This window comes from Petromyzon marinus, chromosome 73, assembly GCF_048934315.1.
Source record: "Petromyzon marinus isolate PM22_M1 ecotype Great Lakes invasive population chromosome 73, UKy_Petmar_22M1.pri1.0, whole genome shotgun sequence".
Taxonomy (NCBI): Eukaryota; Metazoa; Chordata; class Hyperoartia; order Petromyzontiformes; family Petromyzontidae; genus Petromyzon; species Petromyzon marinus.
In genome coordinates this window covers 4,715,493-4,741,271 of record NC_133739.1, presented here as the reverse complement: position 1 = coordinate 4,741,271, position 25,779 = coordinate 4,715,493, and the positions used below count along the sequence as shown (strand labels likewise).

General features: G+C 52.4%; 1 protein-coding gene across 1 annotated transcript in view; it reads left to right on the top strand.

The window, feature by feature from the left end:
* The first annotated feature begins 6,692 nt into the window (after positions 1–6,692).
* LOC116957377 (ubiquitin-conjugating enzyme E2 J1) overlaps positions 6,693–25,779 on the top strand; it is a 38,150-nt gene continuing 19,063 nt past the window's right edge. The window contains exons 1-5 of the mRNA XM_076055857.1: positions 6,693–8,032; positions 14,063–14,136; positions 19,540–19,671; positions 20,202–20,286; positions 22,851–22,956. Coding sequence (XP_075911972.1) covers positions 8,002–8,032; positions 14,063–14,136; positions 19,540–19,671; positions 20,202–20,286; positions 22,851–22,956 — 428 coding nt within the window. The 5' untranslated portion in view covers positions 6,693–8,001. The remainder of the gene's footprint in view (positions 8,033–14,062; positions 14,137–19,539; positions 19,672–20,201; positions 20,287–22,850; positions 22,957–25,779) is intronic.

Here is a 25,779-nt window from a genome sequence, read left to right as displayed (position 1 = left end):
TAGGATTCAGTGTTAATGTCTGGAGCTCCCATAGGGTTCAGTGTCAATCACTGAGGCTCCCATAGGATTCAATGTTAATCACTGAGGCTCCCATAGGGTTCAGTGTTAATCACTGAGGCTCCCATAGGGTTCAATGTTAATCACTGAGGCTCCCATAGGATTCAGTATTAATGTCTGGGGCTCCCATAGGGTTAAGTGTTAATGTCTGGGGCTCCCATAGGGTTCAATGTTAATCACTGAGGCTCCGATAAGGATTCAGTGTTAATGTCTGGGGCTCCCATAGGGTTCAATGTTAATCACTGAGGCTCCCATAGGATTCAGTGTTAATGCCTGGGGCTCCTATAGGAGTCAGTGTTGATCACTGCGGCTCCCATATGGTTCAGTGTTAATCACTGAGGCTCCCATAGGGTTCAGTGTTAATCACTGAGGCTCCCATAGTGTTCAGTGTTAATGTCTGGGGCTCCCATAGGGTTAAGTGTTAATCACTGAGGCTCCCATAGGGTTCAGTGTTAATCACTGAGGCTCCCATAGTGTTCAGTGTTAATGTCTGGGGCTCCTATAGGATTCAGTGTTAATGTCTGGGGCTCCTATAGGATTCAGTGTTAATCTCTGAGGCTCCCATATGGTTCAGTGTTAATCACTGAGGCTCCCATAGTGTTCAGTGTTAATCACTGAGGCTCCCATAGTGTTCAGTGTTAATGTCTGGGGCTCCCATAGGGTTAAGTGTTAATCACTGAGGCTCCCATAGGGTTCAGTGTTAATCACTGAGGCTCCCATAGTGTTCAGTGTTAATGTCTGGGGCTCCTATAGGATTCAGTGTTAATGTCTGGGGCTCCCATAGTGTTCAGTGTTAATGTCTGGGGCTCCCATAGGGTTAAGTGTTAATCACTGAGGCTCCCATAGGGTTCAGTGTTAATCACTGAGGCTCCTATAGTGTTCAGTGTTAATGTCTGGGGCTCCTATAGGATTCAGTGTTAATGTCTGGGGCTCCTATAGGATTCAGTGTTAATCTCTGAGGCTCCCATATGGTTCAGTGTTAATCACTGAGGCTCCCATAGGATTAAGTGTTAATCACTGAGGATCCCATAGGATTCAGTGTTAATGTCTGGGGCTCCCATATGGTTTAGTGTTAATCACTGAGGCTCCAATAGGGTCCAATGTTAATCACTGAGGCTCCCATAGGATTCAGTGTTAATGTCTGGAGCTCCCATAGGGTTCAGTGTCAATCACTGAGGCTCCCATAGGATTCAATGTTAATCACTGAGGCTCCCATAGGGTTCAGTGTTAATCACTGAGGCTCCCATAGGGTTCAATGTTAATCACTGAGGCTCCCATAGGATTCAGTATTAATGTCTGGGGCTCCCATAGGGTTAAGTGTTAATGTCTGGGGCTCCCATAGGGTTCAATGTTAATCACTGAGGCTCCGATAAGGATTCAGTGTTAATGTCTGGGGCTCCCATAGGGTTCAATGTTAATCACTGAGGCTCCCATAGGATTCAGTGTTAATGCCTGGGGCTCCTATAGGAGTCAGTGTTGATCACTGCGGCTCCCATATGGTTCAGTGTTAATCACTGAGGCTCCCATAGGGTTCAGTGTTAATCACTGAGGCTCCCATAGTGTTCAGTGTTAATGTCTGGGGCTCCCATAGGGTTAAGTGTTAATCACTGAGGCTCCCATAGGGTTCAGTGTTAATCACTGAGGCTCCCATAGTGTTCAGTGTTAATGTCTGGGGCTCCTATAGGATTCAGTGTTAATGTCTGGGGCTCCTATAGGATTCAGTGTTAATCTCTGAGGCTCCCATATGGTTCAGTGTTAATCACTGAGGCTCCCATAGTGTTCAGTGTTAATCACTGAGGCTCCCATAGTGTTCAGTGTTAATGTCTGGGGCTCCCATAGGGTTAAGTGTTAATCACTGAGGCTCCCATAGGGTTCAGTGTTAATCACTGAGGCTCCCATAGTGTTCAGTGTTAATGTCTGGGGCTCCTATAGGATTCAGTGTTAAAGTCTGGGGCTCCTATAGGATTCAGTGTTAATCTCTGAGGCTCCCATATGGTGCAGTGTTAATCACTGAGGCTCCCATAGGGTTCAGTGTTAATCACTGAGGCTCCCATAGTGTTCAGTGTTAATGTCTGGGGCTCCTATAGGATTCAGTGTTAATGTTTGGGGCTCCTATAGGATTCAGTGTTAATCTCTAAGGCTCCCATATGGTTCAGTGTTAATCACTGAGGCTCCCATAGTGTTCAGTGTTAATCACTGAGGCTCCCATATGGTTCAGTGTTTCAAGTTTCAAGTTTAATTTATTAGGTATAGCCCTGTGAGCCATGCGGCTCTTAAGTCGGGTGCAACCGCATACAAACTAAATTTGAACACAGAACATCTTAAAGCGACAACGCGTAACAGAAACATTCTGGAATAAACCAGGAAATATTCCACACACACAAATAAACGTATTAAAACGCTGTGTGCAAAAATCACAATGTGGTGCAAGCCAACAACAACAACAACTATAAGACAATTTAGATTAACCATATGTTTTTGAATCACCAAAATAAAGCTATAAAAACAATGTAACAACAGTAATCATAGGAACTGTAATTTTAAATTTAACAATAAACGATATACATAACACGTACGACAAAACCTGCAGCCATAGCTGGCAGCACGACACTCCCAGTGTATGATGTGTGAGTGAGTCAGCAGCAGCGTGAGTGAGTGTATGATGTGCGAGTCACTGTATGATGATTGAGTCCATTATAGGTTGAGTTAGTGTATGATGTGTGAGTCAGCGTACGATGTGTTAGTCAGCACATGATGAGTGAGTCAGTGTATGATGTGCGAGTCAGTGTATGATGAGTCAGTGTATGTTGTGTGAGTGAGTCAGCAGCAGCGTGAGCGTATGATGTGTGAGTCAGCGCCCGATGTGCTAGTCAGCGCATGATGAGTGAGTCAGTGTATGATGTGCGAGTCAGTGTATGATGAGTCAGTGTATGATGTGTGAGTGAGTCAGCAGCAGCGTGAGTGTATGATGTGTGAGTCAGCGCACGATGTGTTAGTCAGCGCATGATGAGTGAGTCAGTGTATGATGTGTGAGTGAGTCAGCGGCAGTGTGAGTCAGTGTATGATGTGCGAGTGAGCCAGCACACGATGAGTGAACCTGTGTATGATGAGTGAATGGGTCAGTGGTTGTGCGAGTGTATGATGTGTGAGTGAGTAAGCGCATGATGAGCGAGTCAGTGCATGATGTGTGAGTCAGTGCATGATGCATGAGAAAGTCATTGTCGGCTCCCTCTGCTCGCGCGTCACTCCCCCCCCTCCGGCTCCGTCGCCCCCCTCCCCCAGCTCCGTCGCCCCCCCCCCCCGGCTCCGTCGCCCCCCCCCCCCCGGCTCCGTCGCCCCCAGCCACTCATCACTGCAGGGAATACGCGGGTGACGGCTGACAGCGGCAACTGCTGGCGTACTGTGTTGGCCTGTACTTAATGTAATAAACGACTTCCATGACACGTTGAGATTTGCGTCTTTCCTTTATTAGTGATGACTGCTCGGCTCCGCACTCTCTTAGAGAGTCACCCTCTCTCTCTCTCTCTTGCCGCATGCACGCGCTCACTGCTCCTCCACTCCCACGCGGATTCCCTCGCTCTCGCTTCCCCGCGCACCGCTGGTCGACGGCGCGCCGGGAGTCAGGAGAGCTTCGCTCGAGGCTGCCACGTGGTCGGTGGCTGACGAGATGCAGTCCGGACCCAGGCTTCCACACCGACGCGTTAATCACTGAGGCTCCCATAGGGTTCAGTGTTAATCACTGAGGCTCCCATAGGGTTCAATGTTAAACACTGAGGCTCCCATAGGATTCAGTGTTAATGTCTGGGGCTCCTATAGGGTTAAGTGTTAATGACTGAGGCTCCCATACGGTTCAATGTTAATCACTGAGGCTCCCATAGGATTCAGTGTTAATGTCTGGGGCTCCCATATGGTTTAGTGTTAATCACTGAGGCTCCCATAGAGTTCAATGTTAATCACTGAGGCTCCCATACGGTTCAGTGTCAATCACTGAGGCTCCCATAGGGTTCAATGTTAATCACTGAGGCTCCCATAGGGTTCAATGTTAATCTCTGAGGCTCCCATAGGATTCAGTGTTAATGTCTGGGGCTCCCATATGGTTTAGTGTTAATCACTGAGGCTCCCATAGAGTTCAATGTTAATCACTGAGGCTCCCATACGGTTCAGTGTCAATCACTGAGGCTCCCATAGGGTTCATTATGAATCACTGAGGCTCCCATACGGTTCAGTGTCAATCACAGGGGCACTAATTAGGTTTAATGTTAATCACTGAGGCTCCCATAGGATTCAGTGTTAATGTCTGGGGCTCCTATAGGGTTAAGTGTTAATCACTGAGGCTTCCACATGGTTCAGTATTAATCACTGAGGCTCCCATAGGATTCAGTGTTAATGTCTGGGGCTCCTATAGGGTTAAGTGTTCATCACTGAGGCTCCCATACGGTTCAATGTTAATCACTGAGGCTCCCATAGGATTAAGTGTTAATGTCTGGGGCTCCCATAGGATTCAGTGTTAATGTCTGGGGCTCCCATAGGGTTCAGTGTTAATCACTGAGGCTCCAATAGGGATCAGTGTTAATCACTGAGGCTCCCATAGAGTTAAATGTTAATCACTGAGGCTCCCATAGGATTCAGTGTTAATGTCTGGGGCTCCCATAGGATTCAGTGTTAATGTCTGGGGCTCCCATAGGGTTCAGTGTTAATCACTGAGGCTCCAATAGGGATCAGTGTTAATCACTGAGGCTCTCATAGGGTTCAGTGTTAATGTCTGGGGCTCCCATAGGATTGAGTGTTAATGTCTGGGGCTCCCATAGGGTTCAGTGTTAATCACTGAGGATCCAATAGGGATCAGTGTTAATCACTGAGGCTCCCATATGGTTCAGTGTTAATCACTGAGGCTCCAATAGGATACAGTGTTAATGTCTGGGGCTCCCATAGGGTTAAGTGTTAATCACTGAGGCTCCCATAGGATTCAGTGTTAATGTCTGGGGCTCCCATATGGTTTACTGTTAATCACTGAGGCTCCCATAGGGTTAAATGTTAATTACTGAGGCTCCCATAGGATTCAGTGTTTATATCTGGGGCTCCCATATGGTTTAGTGTGAATCACTGAGGCTCCAATAGGGTTCAATGTTAATCACTGAGGCTCCCATAGGGTTCAGTGTTAATGTCTGGGGCTCCCATAGGATTCAGTGTTAATGTCTGGGGCTCCCATAGGGTTCAGAGTTAATCACTGATGCTCCAATAGGGATCAGTGTTAATCACTGAGGCTCGCATAGGGTTCAGTGTTAATGTCTGGGGCTCCTATAGGATTCAGTGTTAATCACTGAGGCTCCCATATGGTTCAGTGTTAATCAATGAGGCTCCCATACGGTTCAGTGTTAATCACTGAGGCTCCCATTGTGTTCAGTGTTAATGTCTGGGGCTCCCATAGGGTTAAGTGTTCATCACTGAGGCTTCCATAGGGTTCAATGTTAATCACTGAGGCTCCCATAGGATTCAGTGTTAATGTCTGGGGCTCCCATAGGGTTAAGTGTTAATCACTGACGCTCCCATAGGGTCCAATGCTAATGTCTGTGGCTCCCATAGGGTGAAGTATTAATCACTGAGGCTCCTATAGGGTTCAATGTTAATGTCTGGGGCTCCCATAGGGTGAAGTGTTAATCACTGAGGCTCCCATATGGTTTCAGTGTTGATCACTGAGGCTCCTGTAGGGTTCATTGTTAATCAGTGAGACTCTTATGGGGTTCAGTATTCATCACTGCGACTCCCATGGGGTTCGGTATTAATTACTGAGGCTCCTGTAGGGTCCGTTTGTTAATCACTTAGGCTTCCAAAGGTTTCAATGTTCATCACTGAGGCTCCCATAGGATTATGCATTAATCACTGAGGCTCCCATACGGTTCGTTGTTAATCACTGGGTCTCTCAAAGGGTTCAATGCTAATCACTGAGGCTCCCATAGGGCTGAGTGTTAATGACTGAGGCTCCAATAGGGTTCAGTGTTAATCACTGAGGCTCCCATAGGGTTCATTATGAATCACTGAGGCTCCCATACGGTTCAGTGTCAATCACAGGGGCACTAATAAGGTTCAATGTTAATCACTGAGGCTTCCATAGGGATCGGTGTTTATTACTGAGGCTCCCATAGGGTTCAGTTTTCATCACTGAGGCTCCCATAGGGTACAATGTTAATCACGAGGCTTCCATAGGGTTCGTGTTAATCAGTGAGGCTCCCATAGGGTTCAGTGTTAATCACTGAGGCTCCCATAGGGTTCAGTGTTAATCACTGAGGCTCCCATGGTGTGGTCACTATGGGAGCTTCAACATAGGTTTGTTATAACAATAACAACGGACATGTTCTGACTTTTGGGCCACCCTGTATAACAATAATGCCCCTATGTGTCCTGACTTTTGGACCACCCTTTATAACAATAATGCCCCTATGTGTCCTGACTTTTGGGCCACCCTGTATAACAATAATGCCCCTCTGTGTCCTGACTTGTGGGCCACCCTGTATAACAATAGCAAAGCCGCAACGTCCTAACTAATTTATGTTAAACAGGTCACAGTCTACCACAAATTTATCATAATTTATTAATGTTATTAATTTATGCGCCCGAGTGATTAAATTTATTTTTCAGGCGCACGCCGCGGCCACCTCGGCGCCGCGAGGACCCCGCCGCCTCCGTCATCCGGAAAGGCCACGTCAACTACCACCGCCACAACTTAACCATCACAACAACAATACCACCACCGCCACAACTTAACCATCACAACAACAATACCACCACCACCACAACTTAACCATCACAACAACAATACCACAACTTAACCATCACAACAACAATACCACCACTACCACAACAATACCACCACCACTACCCCTTAACCACCACACTACCATCACCACAATACCACCACCACCACAACTTAACCATCACAACAACAATACCACCACTGCCACAACAATACCACACCACCACCACTACCCCTTAACCACCACGCTACCATCACCACCACCACAACTTAACCATCACAACAACAATACCACCACTACCACAACAATACCACCACCACCCCTTAACCACCACACTACCACCACAATACCACCACCACTACAACAACTTAACCATCACAACAACAATACCACCACTATCACCACACTACCATCACCACCACCACACTACCACCACCACTACAACAACTTAACCATCACAACAACAATACCACCACACTACCACCACCACTAGTACCACCACCACCACCACACTACCACCACTAGTACCACCACTACACTACCACCACTAGTACCACCACCACACTACCACCACTAGTACCACCACACTACCACCACACTACCACCACTAGTACCACCACCACCACACTACCACCACACTACTACCACTACTACCACCACCACACCACCACCACTACTACCACCACCACCACACCACCACCACTACTACCACCACCACCACACTACCACCACTACTACCACCACCACACTACCACCACACTACCACCACCACTAGTACCACCACCACCACACTACCACCACCACTAGTACCACCACCACCACACTACCACCACTAGTACCACCACCACCACACTACCACCACACCACCACCACACTACCACCACACCACCACCACTACTACCACCACCACCACACTACCACCACTACTACCATCACCACACTACCACCACTAGTACCACCACACTACCACCACCACACTACCACCACACCACCACCACTACTACTACCACCACCACCACACTACCACCACTAGTACCACCACCACACTACCACCACCACCACACTACCACCACCACCACACCACCACCACTACTACCACCACCACCATACCTCCACACCACCACCACCTTCAGCGGTGTTGTAGTCTGGAGCGCCACGGCTCCTCGTGAAGAGTTTCGAGGAGGAGGCGGTCATGGAGAGCCGCTACAGCCTCAGGAGCCCAGGTGGTGGTGGTGGTGGGGGTGGTGGTGGTGGGGGTGGTGGTGGTGGTGATGGTGGTGATGGGGGTGGTGGTGATGGGGGTGGTGGTGATGGGGGTGGTGGTGGTGATGGTGATGGGGGTGGTGGTGATGGGGATGATGGGGGTGATGGTGGTGGTGGTGGTGGTGATGATGGGGGTGGTGGTGATGGTGGTGGTGATGATGGGGGTGGTGGTGGTGGTGGTGATGGGGGTGATGGGGGTGGTGGTGATGGTGGTGATGGGGGTGGTGGTGATGGGGGTGGTGGTGATGATAGGGGTGGTGATGAGGGTGGTGGTGATGATGGGGGTGGTGATGGGGGTGGTGGTGGTTATGATGGGGGTGGTGATGGGGGTGGTGGTGGTGGTGATGATGGGGGTGGTGGTGGTGATGAGGGTGGTGATGGTGGTGGTGGTGATGATGATGGGGGTGATGGGGGTGGTGGTGATGGTGGTGGTGGTGATGGGGGTGGTGGTGATGGGGGTGGTGGTGGTGGGGGTGATGGTGGTGATGGGGGTGGTGGTGATGGGGGTGGTGGTGGTGGTGATGGGGGTGGTGGTGATGAGGGTGGTGGTAGTGATGGTGGTAGTGATGAGGGTGGTGATGAGGGTGGTGATGGGAGTGGTGGTGGTGATGGAAGTGGTGGTGGTGATGGGGGTGATGGTGGTGATGATGGGGGTGATGGTGGTGATGGGAGTGGTGGTGGTGATGATGGGGGTGATGGTGGTGATGGGGGTGGTGGTGATGGGGGTGGTGGTGGTGATGGGGGTGGTGATGGTGGTGGTGATGAGGGTGGCGGTGATGGGAGTTGTGGTGGTGATGGTGGTGGTGATGAGGGTGGTGATGGGAGTGGTGATGAGGGTGGTGGTGGTGATGATGGGGATGATGGTGGTGATGGGCGTGGTGGTGATGATGATGGGGATGATGGTGGTGATGATGGGGGTGATGGTGGTGATGGGAGTGGTGGTGGTGATGATGGGGGTGATAGTGGTGATGATGGGGGTGGTGGTGATGGGGGTGGTGGTGATGGGGGTGGTGATGGTGGTGATGGGGGTGGTGGTGATGAGGGTGGTGGTGATGAGGGTGGTGGTGATGGGAGTTGTGGTGGTGGTGATGGGAGTGGTGGTGATGATGGGGATGATGAGTGGGATCATGGTGGTTATGGGGTGATAGTGGTGATGATGGTGGTAGTGATGGGGGTGATGATGGTATTGATGATGGGGGTGATGATGGTGGTAGTGATGGGGGTGATGTTGATGATGGTAGTGATGATGGTGGTAGTGATGGGGGTGATGATGGTAGTGATGGGGGTGATGGGGGTGATGGTGGTGATGGGGGTGATGCGGGTGGTGGTGGTAGTGATGGGGGTGATGGTGGTGGTAGTGATGATGGTGGTGATAGGGGTGATGGTGGTGATGATGATGGTGGTGGTGATTGTGGTAGTGGTGATGATGGTGGTAGTGGTGATGATGGTGGTGGTGATAGGGGTGATGGTGATGATGATGATGGTGGTGGTGATTGTGATAGTGGTGATGATGGTGGTAGTGGTGATGGTGGTGGTGATAGGGGTGATGGTGGTGATGGTGATGATGGTGGTGGTGATGATGGGGGTGATGGTGGTGGTGATGGGGGTGGTGATGGGGGTGGTGATGGGGGTGATGGGGGTGATGGTGGTATTGATGATGGGGGTGATGATGGTGGTAGTGATGGGGTGATGATGGTAATGATGGTAGTGATGATGGTGGTAGTGATGGGGGTGATGATGGTAGTGATGGGGGTGATGGTGGTGATGGGGGTGATACGGGTGGTGGTGGTAGTGATGATGGTGGTGATAGGGGTGATGGTGATGATGGTGATGATGATGGTGGTGGTGATTGTGGTAGTGGTGATGATGGTGGTAGTAGTGATGATGGTGGTGGTGATAGGGGTGATGGTGATGATGGTGATGATGATGATGGTGGTGATTGTGATAGTGGTGATGATGGTGGTAGTGGTGATGGTGGTGGTGATAGGGGTGATGGTGGTGATGGTGATGATGGTGGTGGTGATGGGGGTGATGGTGGTGATGATGGGGGTGATGGTGGTGGTGATGGGGGTGATGGTGGTGGTGATGGGGGTGGTGATGGCGGTGATGGGGGTGGTGGTGGTAATGGGGGTGGTGGTGGTGGTGATGGGGTGGTGGTGATGTGGGTGATGGTGGTGGTGATGGGGGTGATGGTGGTGGTGATGGGGGTGATGATGGTGATGATGGGGTGGTGGTGATGGGGGTGATGGTGGTGATGATGGAGGTGGTGATGGTATTGATGATGGGGGTGATGATGGTGGTAGTGATGATGGTGATGATGGTAGTGATGATGGTGGTAGTGATGGGGGTGATGATGGTGGTGATGGTGATGATGATGGTGGTGATAGTGGTGATGATGGTGGTAGTGGTGATGATTGTGGTGGTGATAGGGGTGATGGTGGTGATGATGGTATTGATGATGGGGGTGATGATGGTGGTAGTGATGGGGGTGATGATGGTGATGATGGTAGTGATGATGGTGGTAGTGATGGGGGTGATGATGGTGGTAATGGTGATGATGATGGTGGTGATTGTGACAGTGGTGATGATGGTGGTGGTGATAGGGGTGATGATGGTGGTGATGGTGATGATGGTGGTGATTGTGACAGTGGTGATGATGGTGGTAGTGGTGATGATGGTGGTAGTGATGGGGGTGATGATAGTGGTGATGGTGATGATGATGGTGGTGATTGTGATAGTGGTGATGATGGTGGTGGTGATGGTGGTAGTGATGGGGGTGATGATGGTGGTGATGGTGATGATGATGGTGGTGATTGTGACAGTGGTGATGATGGTGGTAGTGGTAACGATGGTGGTGGTGATAGGGGTGATGATGGTGATGATGTAACTCAAAGTGAGTGTGTTTGTGTTCACGCTTAGCGGGTTAAACTACGAACCCGGCGACCCGAGTTCGCCTCCCGCTCACGGCCAACACCAGCGGCAGCGATCATCTCAACCGGTGCTGGGCCTCCGCTGGGTCAACTCAGCCCTAAATGAGCGCCTGGCGCAGTGTTAAAAACGGCAGTGCTGTACTAGGGAGACAAAGGCGGCCGGGCGTGGAGCTGGCTACCCCTCGTGTGCCGTGCCGGCCTTCATTGGCGCTGCTCACTTAACAGCTCTTGCCCCTGCAGTCTGTTAGAGGCTATACGGGAGATCTTTGCCTATGTGAATGGAATGTATCACACTGTGTGTCTGCCCGTGTCTTCCTCTGTAACCATGTCTCTCTGTGTCTCTCTGTGTCTCCCTGTTTCTCTCTGTGTCTCCCCGTGTCTCCCCGTGTCTCTCTGTGTCTCTCTGTGTCTCCCCGTGTCTCCCTCTGTAACCATGTCTCTCTGTGTCTCCCCGTGTCTCCCTGTGTCTCTCTGTGTCTCTCTGTGTCTCCCCGTGTCTCTCTGTGTCTCTCTGTGTCTGCCCGTGTCTTCCTCTGTAACCATGTCTCTCTGTGTCTCTCTGTGTCTCCCTGCGTCTCTCTGTGTCTCTCTGTGTCTCCCCGTGTCTCCCTCTGTAACCATGTCTCTCTGTGTCTCCCCGTGTCTCCCTGCGTCTCTCTGTGTCTCTCTGTGTCTCCCCGTGTCTCCCCATGTCTCTGTGTCTCTCTGTGTCTGCCCGTGTCTCCCCGTGTCTCCCCGTGTCTCTCTGTGTCTCTCTGTGTCTCCCTGTGTCTCCCTCTGTAACCATGTCTCTCTGTGTCTCCCCGTGTCTCTCTGCGTCTCCCCGTGTCTCTCTGTGTCTCCCTGTGTCTCCCCATGTCTCTGTGTCTCCCCGTGTCTCTCTGTGTCTCCCTGTGTCTCCATGCGTCTCCCCATGTCTCTGTGTCTCCCTGTGTCTCCCCGTGTCTCTCTGTGTCTCCCCGTGTCTCTCTGTGTCTCCCTGCGTCTCCCTCTGCCACCATGTCTCTCTGTGTCTCCCTGTGTCTCTCTCTGTCTCCCCGTGTCTCTCTGTGTCTCCCTGCGTCTCCCTCTGCCACCATGTCTCTCTGTGTCTCCCTGTGTCTCTCTGTGTCTCCCCGTGTCTCTCTGTGTCTCCCTGCGTCTCCCTCTGCCACCATGTCTCTCTGTCTCTCTCTGTGTCTCTCCGTGTCTCTCTGTGTCTCCCTGCGTCTCCCTCTGTAACCATGTCTCCCTGTGTCTCCCCGTGTCTCTCTGTCTCCCTGCGTCTCCCTCTGCCACCATGTCTCTCTGTCTCCCTGTCTCCCTCTGTAACCATGTCTCTCTGTGTCTCCCCATGTCTCTCTGTGTCTCTCTGTGTCTCCCTGCGTCTCCCTCTGTCACCATGTCTCTCTGTGTCTCTCTGTGTCTCTCTATGTCTCCCCATGTCTCTCTGTGTCTCTCTGTGTCTCCCTGTCTCCCTCTGTCACCATGTCTCTCTGTCTCTCTGCGTCTCTCTGTGTCTCCCCATGTCTCTCTGTGTCTCCCCGTGTCTCTTTGTGTCTCTCTATGTCTCCCCGTGTCTCTTTGTGTCTCTCTGTGTCTCTCTGTGTCTCCCCGTGTCTCCCCGCGTCTCCCCGTGTCTCCCTGCGTCTCCCTGTGTCTTCCCGCGTCTCCCCGCGTCTCCCCGTGTCTCCCCGCGTCTCCCCGCGTCTCCCCGTGTCTCCCCGTGTCTCCCGGCGTCTCTCCGTGTCTCCCCGTGTCTCCCCGCGTCTCTCCGTGTCTCCCCGCGTCTCCCCGTGTCTCCCCGCGTCTCCCCGTGTCTCCCCGCGTCTCCCCGTGTCTCCCCGCGTCTCCCCGTGTCTCCCCGTGTCTCTCTGTGTCTCTCTGTGTCTCCCCATGTCTCTCTGTGTCTCCCCGTGTCTCTTTGTGTCTCTCTGTGTCTCCCCGTGTCTCTTTGTGTCTCTCTGTGTCTCTCTGTGTCTCCCCATGTCTCTCTGTGTCTCCACGTGTCTCCCCGCGTCTCCCTGTGTCTCCCCGTGTCTCTCTGTGTCTCTCTGTATCTCCCCATGTCTCTCTGTGTCTCCCCGTGTCTCTTTGTGTCTTTCTGTGTCTCCCCGTGTCTCTTTGTGTCTCTCTGTGTCTCTCTTTGTCTCCCCATGTCTCTCTGTGTCTCCCCGCGTCTCCCCGCGTCTCCCTGTGTCTCCCCGCGTCTCCCCGTGTCTCCCCGTGCCTCCCCGCGTCTCCCTGTGTCTCCCCGCGTCTCCCCGTGTCTCCCCGCGTCTCCCCGCATCTCCCCGCATCTCCCCGTGTCTCCCCGCGTCTCTCCGTGTCTCCCCGCGTCTCCCCGTGTCTCCCCGCGTCTCCCCGTGTCTCCCCGTGTCTCTCTGTGTCTCTCTGTGTCGCCCCGTGTCTCTCTGTGTCTCCCCGTGTCTCCCCGCGTCTCCCCATGTCTCCCCGTGTCTCCCCGCGTCTCCTCGCGTCTCCCCGCGTCTCCTCTTGTCTCCCCGCGTCTCCCCGCATCTCCCCGTGTCTCCCCGCGTCTCCCCGTGTCTCCCCTTGTCTCCCCGCGTCTCCCCATGTCTCCCCGTGTCTCCCCGTGTCTCCCCGCGTCTCCCTCTGTCACCATGTCTCTCTGTGTCTCACCATGTCTATCTGTGTCTCTCTGTGTGTCCCCATGTCTCTCTGTGTCTCCCCATGTCTCTCTGTGTCTCTCTGTGTCTCTCTGTGTCTCCCTCTGCCACCATGTCTCTCTGTGTCTCCCTGTGTTTGCCCGTGTCTCCCTCTGTAACCATGTCTCTCTGTGTCTCCCCATGTCTCTCTGTGTCTCCCCGCGTCTCCCCGCGTCTCCCCGCGTCTCCCCGCGTCTCCCCGTGTCTCCCCTTGTCTCCCCGCGTCTCCCCGCATCTCTCCGCGTCTCCCCGCGTCTCCCCGTGTCTCCCCGTGTCTCCCCGCGTCTCCCCGCGTCTCCCCGCGTCTCCCCGCGTCTCCCCTTGTCTCCCCGTGTCTCTCCGTGTCTCTCCGTGTCTCTCCGCGTCTCCCCGCGTCTCCCCGTGTCTCCCCGCGTCTCCCCGCTCATCTCAGCCGTGAAGCGCCTGATGAAGGAGGCGCAGGAGCTGAGGGAGCCCACTCAGCACTACTTTGCTCAGCCACTCGAGGTGACTCGGGGCGTGGGGACGGGGGGGGGGGTGCGCACACGAGTGCAGTACAACACACACGTGCAGTGGCGGTGGCTACGCTTCAAATGTGTTGGAACTTCTATCGCACCACCGTACGCAGCCGACCGTGGCTACTCGGGGTGCGTGGGGTGGAAGGACAACAAACGAAACACAACAACAAGTAGTTCTATTTTTCAATTCAGTATGATGTGGTGTATAGCAGTGTAGTGTATAGTGCAGTGTAGTGTATCGTGTAGTGTATAGTGTAGAGTGGTGTGCAATAGTGTGGTGTATATTAGTGTCGTGTGTAGTGTATCGTAGGGAATATTAGTATAGTGGTGTAGTAGAATAGTGTGTAGTGTATAATGTAGAGTAGTGTATAGTGTAGTGTAGAGTAGTGTGTAATGGTGTAGTGTATAGTAGTGGTGTATAGTGCAGTGTATAGTATATTAGTGTAGTGGAAAGTATAGTAGTACAGTGTATAGTGTAGTGTACAGTAGAATGTATAGTATAGTAGTGTAGTATATAGTGTAGTGTATAGTAGAGTGTACAGTGAGGGAAAAAAGTATTTGATCCCCTGCTGATTTTGTATGTTTGCCCACTGACAAAGCAATGATCAGTCTATAATTTTAATGGTAGGCTTATTTGAACAGTGAGAGACAGAATAACAATAAAAAAAATCCTGAAAAATGCATGTCAAAAATGTTATAAATTGATTTGCATTTTAATGAGGGAAATAAGTATTTGACCCCTCTGCAAAACATGACTTAGTACTTGGTGAGCAAAACCCTTGTTGGAAATCACAGAGGTCAGACGTTTCTTGTAGTTGGCCACCAGGTTTGCACACATCTCAGGAGGGATTTTGTCCCACTCCTCTTTGCAGATCTTCTCCAAGTCATTAAGGTTTCGATGCTGACGTTTGGCAACTCGAACCTTCAGCTCCCTCCACAGATTTTCTATGGGATTAAGGTCTGGAGACTGGCTAGGCCACTCCAGGACCTTAATGTGCTTCTTCTTGAGCCACTACTTTGTTGCCTTGGCCGTGTGTTTTGGGTTATTGTCATGCTGGAATACCCATCCACGACCCATTTTCAATGCCCTAGCTGAGGGAAGGAGGTTCTCACTCAAGATTTGACGGTACATGGCCCCGTCCATTGTCCCTTTGATACGGTGAAGTTGTCCTGTCCCCTTAGCAGAAAAACACCCCCAAAGCATGTTTTCACCTCCATGTTTGACGGTGGGGATGGTGTTCTTGGGGTCATAGGCAGCATTCCTCCTCCTCCAAACACGGCGAGTTGAGTTGATGCCAAAGAGCTCCATTTTGGTCTCATCTGACCACAACACTTTCACCCAGTTGTCCTCTGAATCATTCAGATGTTCATTAGCAAACTTCAGACGGGCATGTATATGTGCTTTCTTGAGCAGGGGTACCTTGTGGGCGCTGCAGGATTTCAGTCCTTCACGGCGTAGTGTGTTACCAATTGTTTTCCTGGTGACTATGGTCCCAGCTGCGTTGAGATCATTGACAAGATCCTCCCGTGTAGTTCTGGGCTGATTCCTCACCGTTCTCATGATCATTGCAACTCCACGAGGTGAGATCTTGCATGGAGCCCCAGGCCGAGGGAGATTGACAGTTCTTTTGTGTTTCTTACATTTGCGAATAATTGCACCACCTGTTGTCACCTCACCAAGCTGCTTGGCAATGGGCTTGTAGTCCATTCCAGCCTTGTGTAGGTCTACAATCTTGTCCCTGACATCCTTGGAGAGCTCTTTGGTCTTGGCCATGGTGGAGAGTTTGGAATCTGATTGATTGCTTCTGTGGACAGGTGTCTTTTATACAGGTAACAAGCTGAGATTAGGAGCACTCCCTTTAAGAGTGTGCTCCTAATCTCAGCTCGTTACTTGTATAAAAGACACCTGGGAGCCAGAAATCTTTCTGATTAAAATGCAAATCAATTTATAACATTTTTGACATGCGTTTTTCTGTTTTTTTGTTGTTGTTATTCTGTCTCTCATTGTTCAAATAAACCTACCATTAAAATTATATACTGATCATTTCTTTGTCAGTGGGCAAACGTATAAAATCAGCAGGGGATCAATTACTTTTTTCCCTCACTGTATAGTAGAGTGTATGTATCTTGAACCTCTTCCCCACCGTACGTAGCCAACCGTGCTAATCGGAGTGTACGGGCGCCAAGGGGCAGCCATACATACCCCTGGCTCTGCCAGGGGCGCCGTGGTGGCTCAGAGATGTTAACTATCTCGCCAGGTATACAGGAGGTCGTGGGTTCGATCCCGAGTCTGACGCCACGGTGGCTAGGAGATGTTAACTACCTCGCAAGGTATACAGGAGGTCGTGGGTTCGATCCCAAGTCTGATGCCATGGTGGCTAGGAGATGTTAACTACCTTGCCCAGTATACAGGAGGTCGTGGGTTCGATCCCGATCCTGACGCCACGGTGGCTGGGAGATGTTAACTATCTCGCCAGGTATACAGGAGGTCGTGGGTTCGATCCCGATCCTGACGCCACGGTGGCTAGGAGATGTTAACTACCTCGCGAGGTATACAGGAGGTCATGGGTTCGATCCCAATCCTGACGCCACGGTGGCTTGGAGATGTTAACTACCTCGCGAGGTATACAGGAGGTTGTGGGTTCGATCCCGAGTCTGACGCCACGATGGCTAGGAGATGTTAACTACCTCGCGAGGTATACAGGAGGTCATGGGTTCGATCCCGAGTCTGACTTCACGATGGCTAGGAGATGTTAACTACATCGCAAGGTATACAGGAGGTCGTGGGTTTGATCCCGAGTCTGACGCCACGATGGCTAGGAGATGTTAACTACCTCGCCAGGTATGCAGGAGGTCGTGGGTTCGATCCCGAGTCTGACTTCACGATGGCTAGGAGATGTTAACTACCTCGCCAGGTATACAGGAGGTCGTGGGTTTGATCCCGAGTCTGACGCCACGGTGGCTAGGAGATGTTAACTACCTCGCCCGGTATACAGGAGGTCGTGGGTTCGATCCCGACCCTGACGCCTGCTATATATTTGGTGTTTGTTTATCGTTTTCTCCCTTTGGTGGATTTTTCTCCGGGTCCTCCGATTTTTGCCCTCCAACATTTTTTTTTATCAACGCCACTGCGCGGTTTAGACAATTCGGCTCCTGCCGTAAATTTCCACGTGGTGATGACAATGATGACGAGCCGCAATTTTTCTTGCGTTAGCCAGGTCCGCTTCTCCAAAATACGATCTATATCACTCGATGGGCGTCTTACACCTGATAAAATGAAATAAAAGTAGTTCAGTTCGGTTTCTAGAAGGTGGCACAGCGGCTGAGTTGCGTGGACTGATCCCCCCCCCACCTACTTATGGGGATCGAGCGTTCCCCCCTCCCCCACCTCTCACATGAGGCACGGGTTCTCACCGGGTACTCGGGCGTCCTCGCCCACGCGGATAAAGCAACTCCGGTGAATCGGACCGATAACGCCTTCGCTCGCACGTAGGGGAAGACGGAGCTTCGGGAACGCGGTCGGACTCTCGATCATTGGCACTAATGACGGGGAGGACGCCCTTGCGGATAATTCAGAATCGCGGATAATCCAACGAACGTGACCATTTTCCGCGGATCCTCTATGCCCTAAAACCACTAACGTTAGGTGTTAAATTATGTTAAAGTTGAGAAAATTGAGAAAGTATACGAACGACCGACCAAGCGGTGCGGCTTCTCAGTGATGATAACAGTTTCCTGTGCAAGAAGGCTCCACCCACTGAGTAGATGATAGCTGAGCCACAGCCAATCAACATCAATCAAATGCAGCCCACTGATTAGATGATAGCAGAGCCACAGCTAATCAGCATCAATCAAACGCAGCCCACTGATTGGATGACAGCAGAGCCACAGCCAATCAACATCAATCAAACTCAGCCCACTAAGTGGATGACAGCAGAGCCACAGCCAATCAACATCAATCAAACTCAGCCCACTGATTGGATGATAGCAGAGCCACAGCCAATCAGCATCGATCAAACTCAGCCCACTGATTGGATGACAGCAGAGCCACAGCCAATCAGCATCAATCAAACTCAGCCCACTAAGTGGATGACAGCAGAGCCACAGCCAATCAACATCAATCAAATGCAGCCCACTGACTGGATGATAGCAGAGCCACAGCCAATCAACATCAATCAAACTCAGCCCACTAAGTGGATGACAGCAGAGCCACAGCCAATCAACATCAATCAAACTCAGCCCACTGATTGGATGATAGCAGAGCCACAGCCAATCAGCATCAATCAAACTCAGCCCACTGATTGGATGACAGCAGAGCCACAGCCAATCAACATCAATCAAATGCAGCCCACTGATTGGATGATAGCAGAGCCACAGCCAATCAGCATCAATCAAACTCAGCCCACTGATTGGATGATAGCAGAGCCACATCCAATCAACATCAATCAAACTCAGTCCACTGATTGGATGACAGCAGAGCCACAGCCAATCAGCATCAATCAAACTCAGCCCACTGAGTGGATGATAGCAGAGCCACAGCCAATCAGCATGAATCAAACTCAGCCCACTGATTGGATGATAGCAGAGCCATAGCCAATTAACATCAATCAAACTCAGCCACCCACTGGCACCTACTGTACTGTAGAGGCAATCGCGTGCATTTCGGATGAACCGGAGCAGTACCGTATTCGTTCGGTTCAAGCACCGTGCGTGACTTGTAATGAACGCTTCCAAGGATCACAGTGTTGCATAACTGTGTTCAGGTGATTGATTTGGGCTCAAGGGAAAATTCCACGGGTTAATAATTTGTGTCAAAATCTCAAGGGTCCGCGGTTAATATGCAAGTCGGATAAAGCGCACGCTGACCATCGACAGTCCGTCGGAGTTGGTAGTGGACATCTCTCTGCGGCCTTTGTGCTCCGTGTCTGCGGTTTGTCCTCCTGGCGGCATCTGTGAGTCATCATCATCGTCGTCGTCTCAGAGGACGACGATGACGGTGGTGTCGGTGGTGGTGATGATGATGATGATGGTGGTAAATGATTATGGTGATGATGGCGGGTGATGGTGGTGGTATTGGTGCTGATCTCCCCGTGTCTCTCCGCGTGTCTTTGCATGTCACCTCATCTCCCTGCGTCTCTCCCTGTCTCCCTGCGTGTCCCTGTGTGTCCCTGTGTCTCTCCGCACGTCGCTGTATCTCTCCCTGTCTCCCTGTGTGTCCCTGTGTCTCCCCCTGTCTCCCCGTCTCCCTCCATGTCCCTGCGTCTCCCTTTGTCTAACCGCGTGTCGCTGTGCCTCCCGCTGTCTCCCTTTGTCTCCCCGCGTGTCCCCCGCGTGTCCCCCCACATGTCCCCCCACATGTCCCCGTGTATCCCCGCGTGTCCGGACGAGGCAGGATAATCTGTTTGAGTGGCACTTCTCGGTGAGGGGACCCCCGGACTCGGACTTCGAGGGCGGCGTATACCACGGCCGCATCATCCTGCCCCCAGAGTACCCCATGCGGCCGCCCAGCATCATCATGCTCACGGTGGGGGCATGCACCGGGTGACTCTGCCTGTCTGTCTGTGTGTGATGACCTCCTGCGTGTCTACCTGTGTGTGTCTACCTGTGTGTGTCTACTTGTGTGTGTCTACCTGTGTGTGATGACCTGTGTGTGATGACCTGTCTCACCTGTGTGTGTCTACGTGTGTGTGATGACCTGTGTGTGACTCCCTGTCTCACCTGTGTGTGTCTACCTGTGTGGGGAGCGATAGTGTAGCGGTTAGCGCACTGCGCTATGAACCTGGCGACCCGGGTTCGATTCCCGCTCACGGCCAACACCAGTGACGATTATCTGAACCGGTCCCGGGCCTCCCCTAGGTCGACTCAGCCTCAAATGAGTACCTGGTGCGGTGTGTAAACATTGCCACTAGGGAGACAAAGGCGGTCGGGCGTGGTGCTGGCCACCCACCCCCTCGTGTACCGTTCCGGCCTTCATAGGTGCTCGCTAACAGCACTTGCCCCTACAGTCTGTTAAGGCTATTCGGGGGATCTTTGTCTTTGTACATCTCTGTGCAGGCGAGTGGGAGGTTTGAGGTCGGCAAGAAAATCTGTCTCAGCATTTCTGGCCACCACCCCGAGACCTGGCAACCTTCATGGAGCAGTGAGACTCACCCACCCACCCACTCACCTACTCACTCAACCACCCACTCACTCATCCACTCATCTCACTCACTCACTCACCCACCCACTCACTCACCCACCCACTCACTCATCCACTCACCTCACTCACTCACCCACCCACTCACCTACTCACTCACCCACCCACTCACTCATCCACTCAACTCACTCACTCACTCACCTACTCACTCACCCACCCACCCACTCACTCATCCACTCAACTCACTCACTCACTCACCCACCCACTCACTCACCTACTCACTCACCCACCCACTCACTCATCCACTAAACGCACTCACTCACTCACTCACCCACCCACCCACTCACCTACTCACTCACCCACCCACTCACTCACTCACTCACCCACCCACCCACTCACCTACTCACTCACCCACCCACTCACTCATCCACTCACCTCACTCACTTACTCACCCACCCACCCACTCACCTACTTACCCACCCACCCATCCACTAACTCACCAACCCACTCACCCACTCACCCACTCACTCACCAACCCACCCACTCACCCACCCACTCACCTACTCACTCACCCACCCACTCACTCATCCACTCACCTCTCTCACCCACCCACCCACCCACTCACCTACTCACCCACCCATCCACTAACTCACCAACCCACTCACCCACCCACTCACCTACTCACTCACCCACCCATCCACTAACTCACCAACCCACTCACCCACTCACTCACCTACTCACCCACCCACCCATCCACTAACTCACCAACCCACTCACCCACTCACTCACCAACCCACCCACTCATCCACCCACTCACCCACCCACTCACCTACTCACTCACTCACCCACCCACTCACTCATCCACTCACCTCACTCACCCACTCACTCAACTACTCACTCACCCACCCACCCATCAACTTACCAACCCACTCACCCACTCACTCACCAATCCACCTACCCACCCACTCACCCACCCACTCGTCCACCCACTCACGCACTTACTCAACTACTCACCCACCCACCCATCTACTTACCAACCCACTCACCCACTCACTCACCAACCCACCCACTCACCCACCCACTCACCCACCCACTCACCTACTCACTCACCCACTCACTCACCTATTCACCCACTCAAGCATGGTTTGTGTGTAGTCTACATGGATTTCAATACGTATGCATATCTTTGTGTGTCTTTGTGTGTGTATATGTATGTATATCTGAGTATAATGATCTGGTGATTGCTGCTCACTCAGAGGAGACGCTCTTGCTGAACCTGGAGCATGTCACTAAGAGGTGGGGCCTTAACATCAGCCCCACAAAAACTAAGCACCTGCCTGGGTATTTTGTACCATCGGACACTCCACCCCCACAACTCCCAATTGGTGATGGAGCAGTTGTGGAGAGATTGGAGAGTTTCCCATACCTGGGCAGTGTGCTTATGACAGGCTCCGGTTTGACAACAGAGGCCTCACTCAGAATCAGTCCAGCGACAATATATTTTCATCGGTTGTGTAATGCTGTGTGCAAGCCACCTGGTCTGTCGCTCCCCTAATGGAACATCTTCGCCGGTTAGAAACATTTAGGCTGGCCTGCCTACGATCCATCCTGGGTTTAACCAGGCTGGATTGTGTGAGGAGCTCACAAATCCTTGAAAGATCTGGGCAAGGTCCTATCGGTGAGGTCCTCCGGCAGGCAAGGCTGCGTTGGCTGGGTCATGAAGCCCGCATGCCCAGCCACCGCATGCCGAAACAGCTTTTGTTTGGCCGGATTGAGGGGGCTAAGCGGGCGCGGCACGGGCTAGAGAAGAGATGGAGTGATGTGGTACAGGAGGACGTGGAGCTGAGTGGACTTGCCGATGACTGGTACCAGCGGTGTCAAGATCGGCCTCTGTGGAGGAGGCTCGTGAAGGATGCTACTGGGCAGTTGGAGGCAGTCGCCCTCCAACAACAACGGAGGGCGGAGGAGCGACGCTCACAACAGCGAGCGGAGCGCCGGGTGGCTAAAGCACAGCAGGTTGGCACAGTAGGGGGCACAGGTGGTGCATCAGCCAGTCATCTCAGTCAGTCGACCCGTGGCACCTGGGTCTGCCCCGTGACCTCCTGCCAGCGGGCGTTCGACACTTCACGTGGCCTCAGGGTGCACATAGCCTGGCACAAGCGTCGTGGTGACGTCACCGCCACTTAGTGGCGAATGGCGGTTGTTGTTGTTGTATGTGTATGTCTCTGTTTGTATGTATCTGTGTGCATGTATGTGTATGTCTCTGTATGTATCTCTGTGTGTATGTATCTGTGGGTGTGTATGTATCTGTGGGTGTGTATGTATCTGTGTGTATGTATCCGTGTGTGTATCTCTGTGTATATCTCTGTGTGTATATATATGTATGTATCTGTGTGTATGTATGTGTATGTCTCTGTATGTGTCTGAGTATGTATGTGTATGTCTCTGTATGTATCTCTGTGTGTATGTATCTGTGGGTGTGTATGTATCTGTGTGTATGTATCTCTGTGTGTATCTGTGTGTATCTGTATGTATGTATCTTGTGTGTGTGCGCGTGGTGTGTGCAGTCCGCACAGCGCTGCTCGCTCTGATTGGGTTCATGCCGACCAAGGGGGAGGGAGCCATCGGCTCCCTCGACTACTCAGCGGAGGAGCGCAGACAGCTCGCCAAACGGTACGCACAGACGTACAAACATGCACACGTACACACGCACACGTACACACACGTACATATACACGTACATACACATGTACTTACATACACACACGAACAACAACAACCACCATTCGCCGCGAAGTGGCGGGACGTCACCACGGCGCTTGTGCCAGGCTATGTGCACGTTAAGGCCACGTGAAGTGTCGAACGCCCGCTGGCAGGAGGTCATGACTCTCGGACAACACGAACTGTTGAGGGTTTCTTTATTTCTTAATTAGGGCGCTTCACGCAGATAACTTGGGCCAGGGATGACACCCAGATAACTTGGGCTAGGGATGGCACGGAGATAACTTGGGCCAGGGTTGGCACGCAGATAACTTGGCCAGGGATGGCACCCAGATAACTTGGCCAGGGATGGCACGCAGATAACTTGGCCAGGGATGGCACGCAGATAACTTGTCCAGAGATGGCACACAGATAACTTGGCCAGGGATGGCACGCAGATAACTTTGGCCAGGGATGGCACGCAGATAACTTGGTCAAGGATGACACGCAGATAACTTTGGCCAGGGATGGCACGGAGATAACTTGGGCCAGGGATGGCACGGAGATAACTTGGCCAGGGATGGCACGAAGATAACTTGGGCCAGGGTTGGCACGCAGATAACTTGGCCAGGGATGGCACCCAGATAACTTGGCCAGGGATGGCACGCAGATAACTTGGCCAGAGATGGCACACAGATAACTTGGCCAGGGATGGCACGCAGATAACTTTGGCCAGGGATGGCACGCAGATAACTTGGCCAAGGATGACACGCAGATAATTTGGCCAAGGGATGGCATGGAGATAACTTGGCCAGGGATGGCACGGAGATAACTTGGGCCAGGGATGGCACGCAGATAGCTTGGCCAGGGATGGGACGCAGATAACTTGGCCAGGGATGGCAGGCAGATAACTTGGGCCAGGGATGGCACGCAGATAACTTGGCCAGGGATGACACACAGATAACTTCGCCAGGGATGGCACGGAGATAACTTGGCCAGGGATGGCAGGCAGATAACTTGGGCCAGGGATGGCACGCAGATAACTTAGCCAGGGATGGCACACAGATAACTTGGGCCAGGGATGGCACACAGATAACTTGGGCCAGGGATGGCACGCAGATAACTTGGCCAGGGATGGCAGGCAGATAACTTGGGCCAGGGATGGCACGCAAATAACTTAGCCAGGGATGGCACGCAGATAACTTGGCCAGGGATGGCACGCAGATAACTTGGCCAGAGATGACACGCAGATAACTTGGCAAGGGATGACACGCAGATAACTTCGCCAGGGATGGCACGCAGATAACTTTGGCCAGGGATGGCACGCAGATAACTTGGTCAAGGATGACACGCAGATAACTTTGGCCAGGGATGGCACGGAGATAACTTGGGCCAGGGATGGCACGGAGATAACTTGGCCAGGGATGGCACGAAGATAACTTGGGCCAGGGTTGGCACGCAGATAACTTGGCCAGGGATGGCACCCAGATAACTTGGCCAGGGATGGCACGCAGATAACTTGGCCAGAGATGGCACACAGATAACTTGGCCAGGGATGGCACGCAGATAACTTTGGCCAGGGATGGCACGCAGATAACTTGGCCAAGGATGACACGCAGATAATTTGGCCAAGGGATGGCATGGAGATAACTTGGCCAGGGATGGCACGGAGATAACTTGGGCCAGGGATGGCACGCAGATAGCTTGGCCAGGGATGGGACGCAGATAACTTGGCCAGGGATGGCAGGCAGATAACTTGGGCCAGGGATGGCACGCAGATAACTTGGCCAGGGATGACACACAGATAACTTCGCCAGGGATGGCACGGAGATAACTTGGCCAGGGATGGCAGGCAGATAACTTGGGCCAGGGATGGCACGCAGATAACTTAGCCAGGGATGGCACACAGATAACTTGGGCCAGGGATGGCACACAGATAACTTGGGCCAGGGATGGCACGCAGATAACTTGGCCAGGGATGGCAGGCAGATAACTTGGGCCAGGGATGGCACGCAAATAACTTAGCCAGGGATGGCACGCAGATAACTTGGCCAGGGATGGCACGCAGATAACTTGGCCAGAGATGACACGCAGATAACTTGGCAAGGGATGACACGCAGATAACTTCGCCAGGGATGGCACGGAGATAAGTTGGCCAGGGATGACACGGAGATAACTTTGACAGGGATGGCACGCAGATAACTTGGCTAGGGATGGCACACAGATAACTTGGCCAGGGATGGCACGGAGATAACTTGGCCAGGGATGGCAGGCAGATAACTTGGGCCAGGGATGGCACGCAAATAACTTAGCCAGGGATGGCACACAGATAACTTGGCCAGGGATTGCACGCAGATAACTTGGCCAGAGATGACACGCAGATAACTTGGCAAGGGATGACACGCAGATAACTTCGCCAGGGATGGCACGGAGATAAGTTGGCCAGGGATGACACGGAGATAACTTTGACAGGGATGGCACGCAGATAACTTGGCTAGGGATGGCACACAGATAACTTGGCCAGGGATGGCACGCAGATAACTTGGCCAGGGATGGCACGCAGATAACTTGGCCAGGGATGGCACGCAGATAACTTGGCCAGGGATAGCACACAGATAACTTGGCCAGGGTTGGCACGCAGATAACTTGGGCCAGGGATGGCACGGAGATAACTTGGCCAGGGATGGCACGCAGATAACTTGGCCAGGGATGGCACGCAGATAACTTGGCCAGGGTTGGCACACAGATAACTTGGGCCAGGGATGGCATGCAGATAACTTGGCCAGGGATGGCACA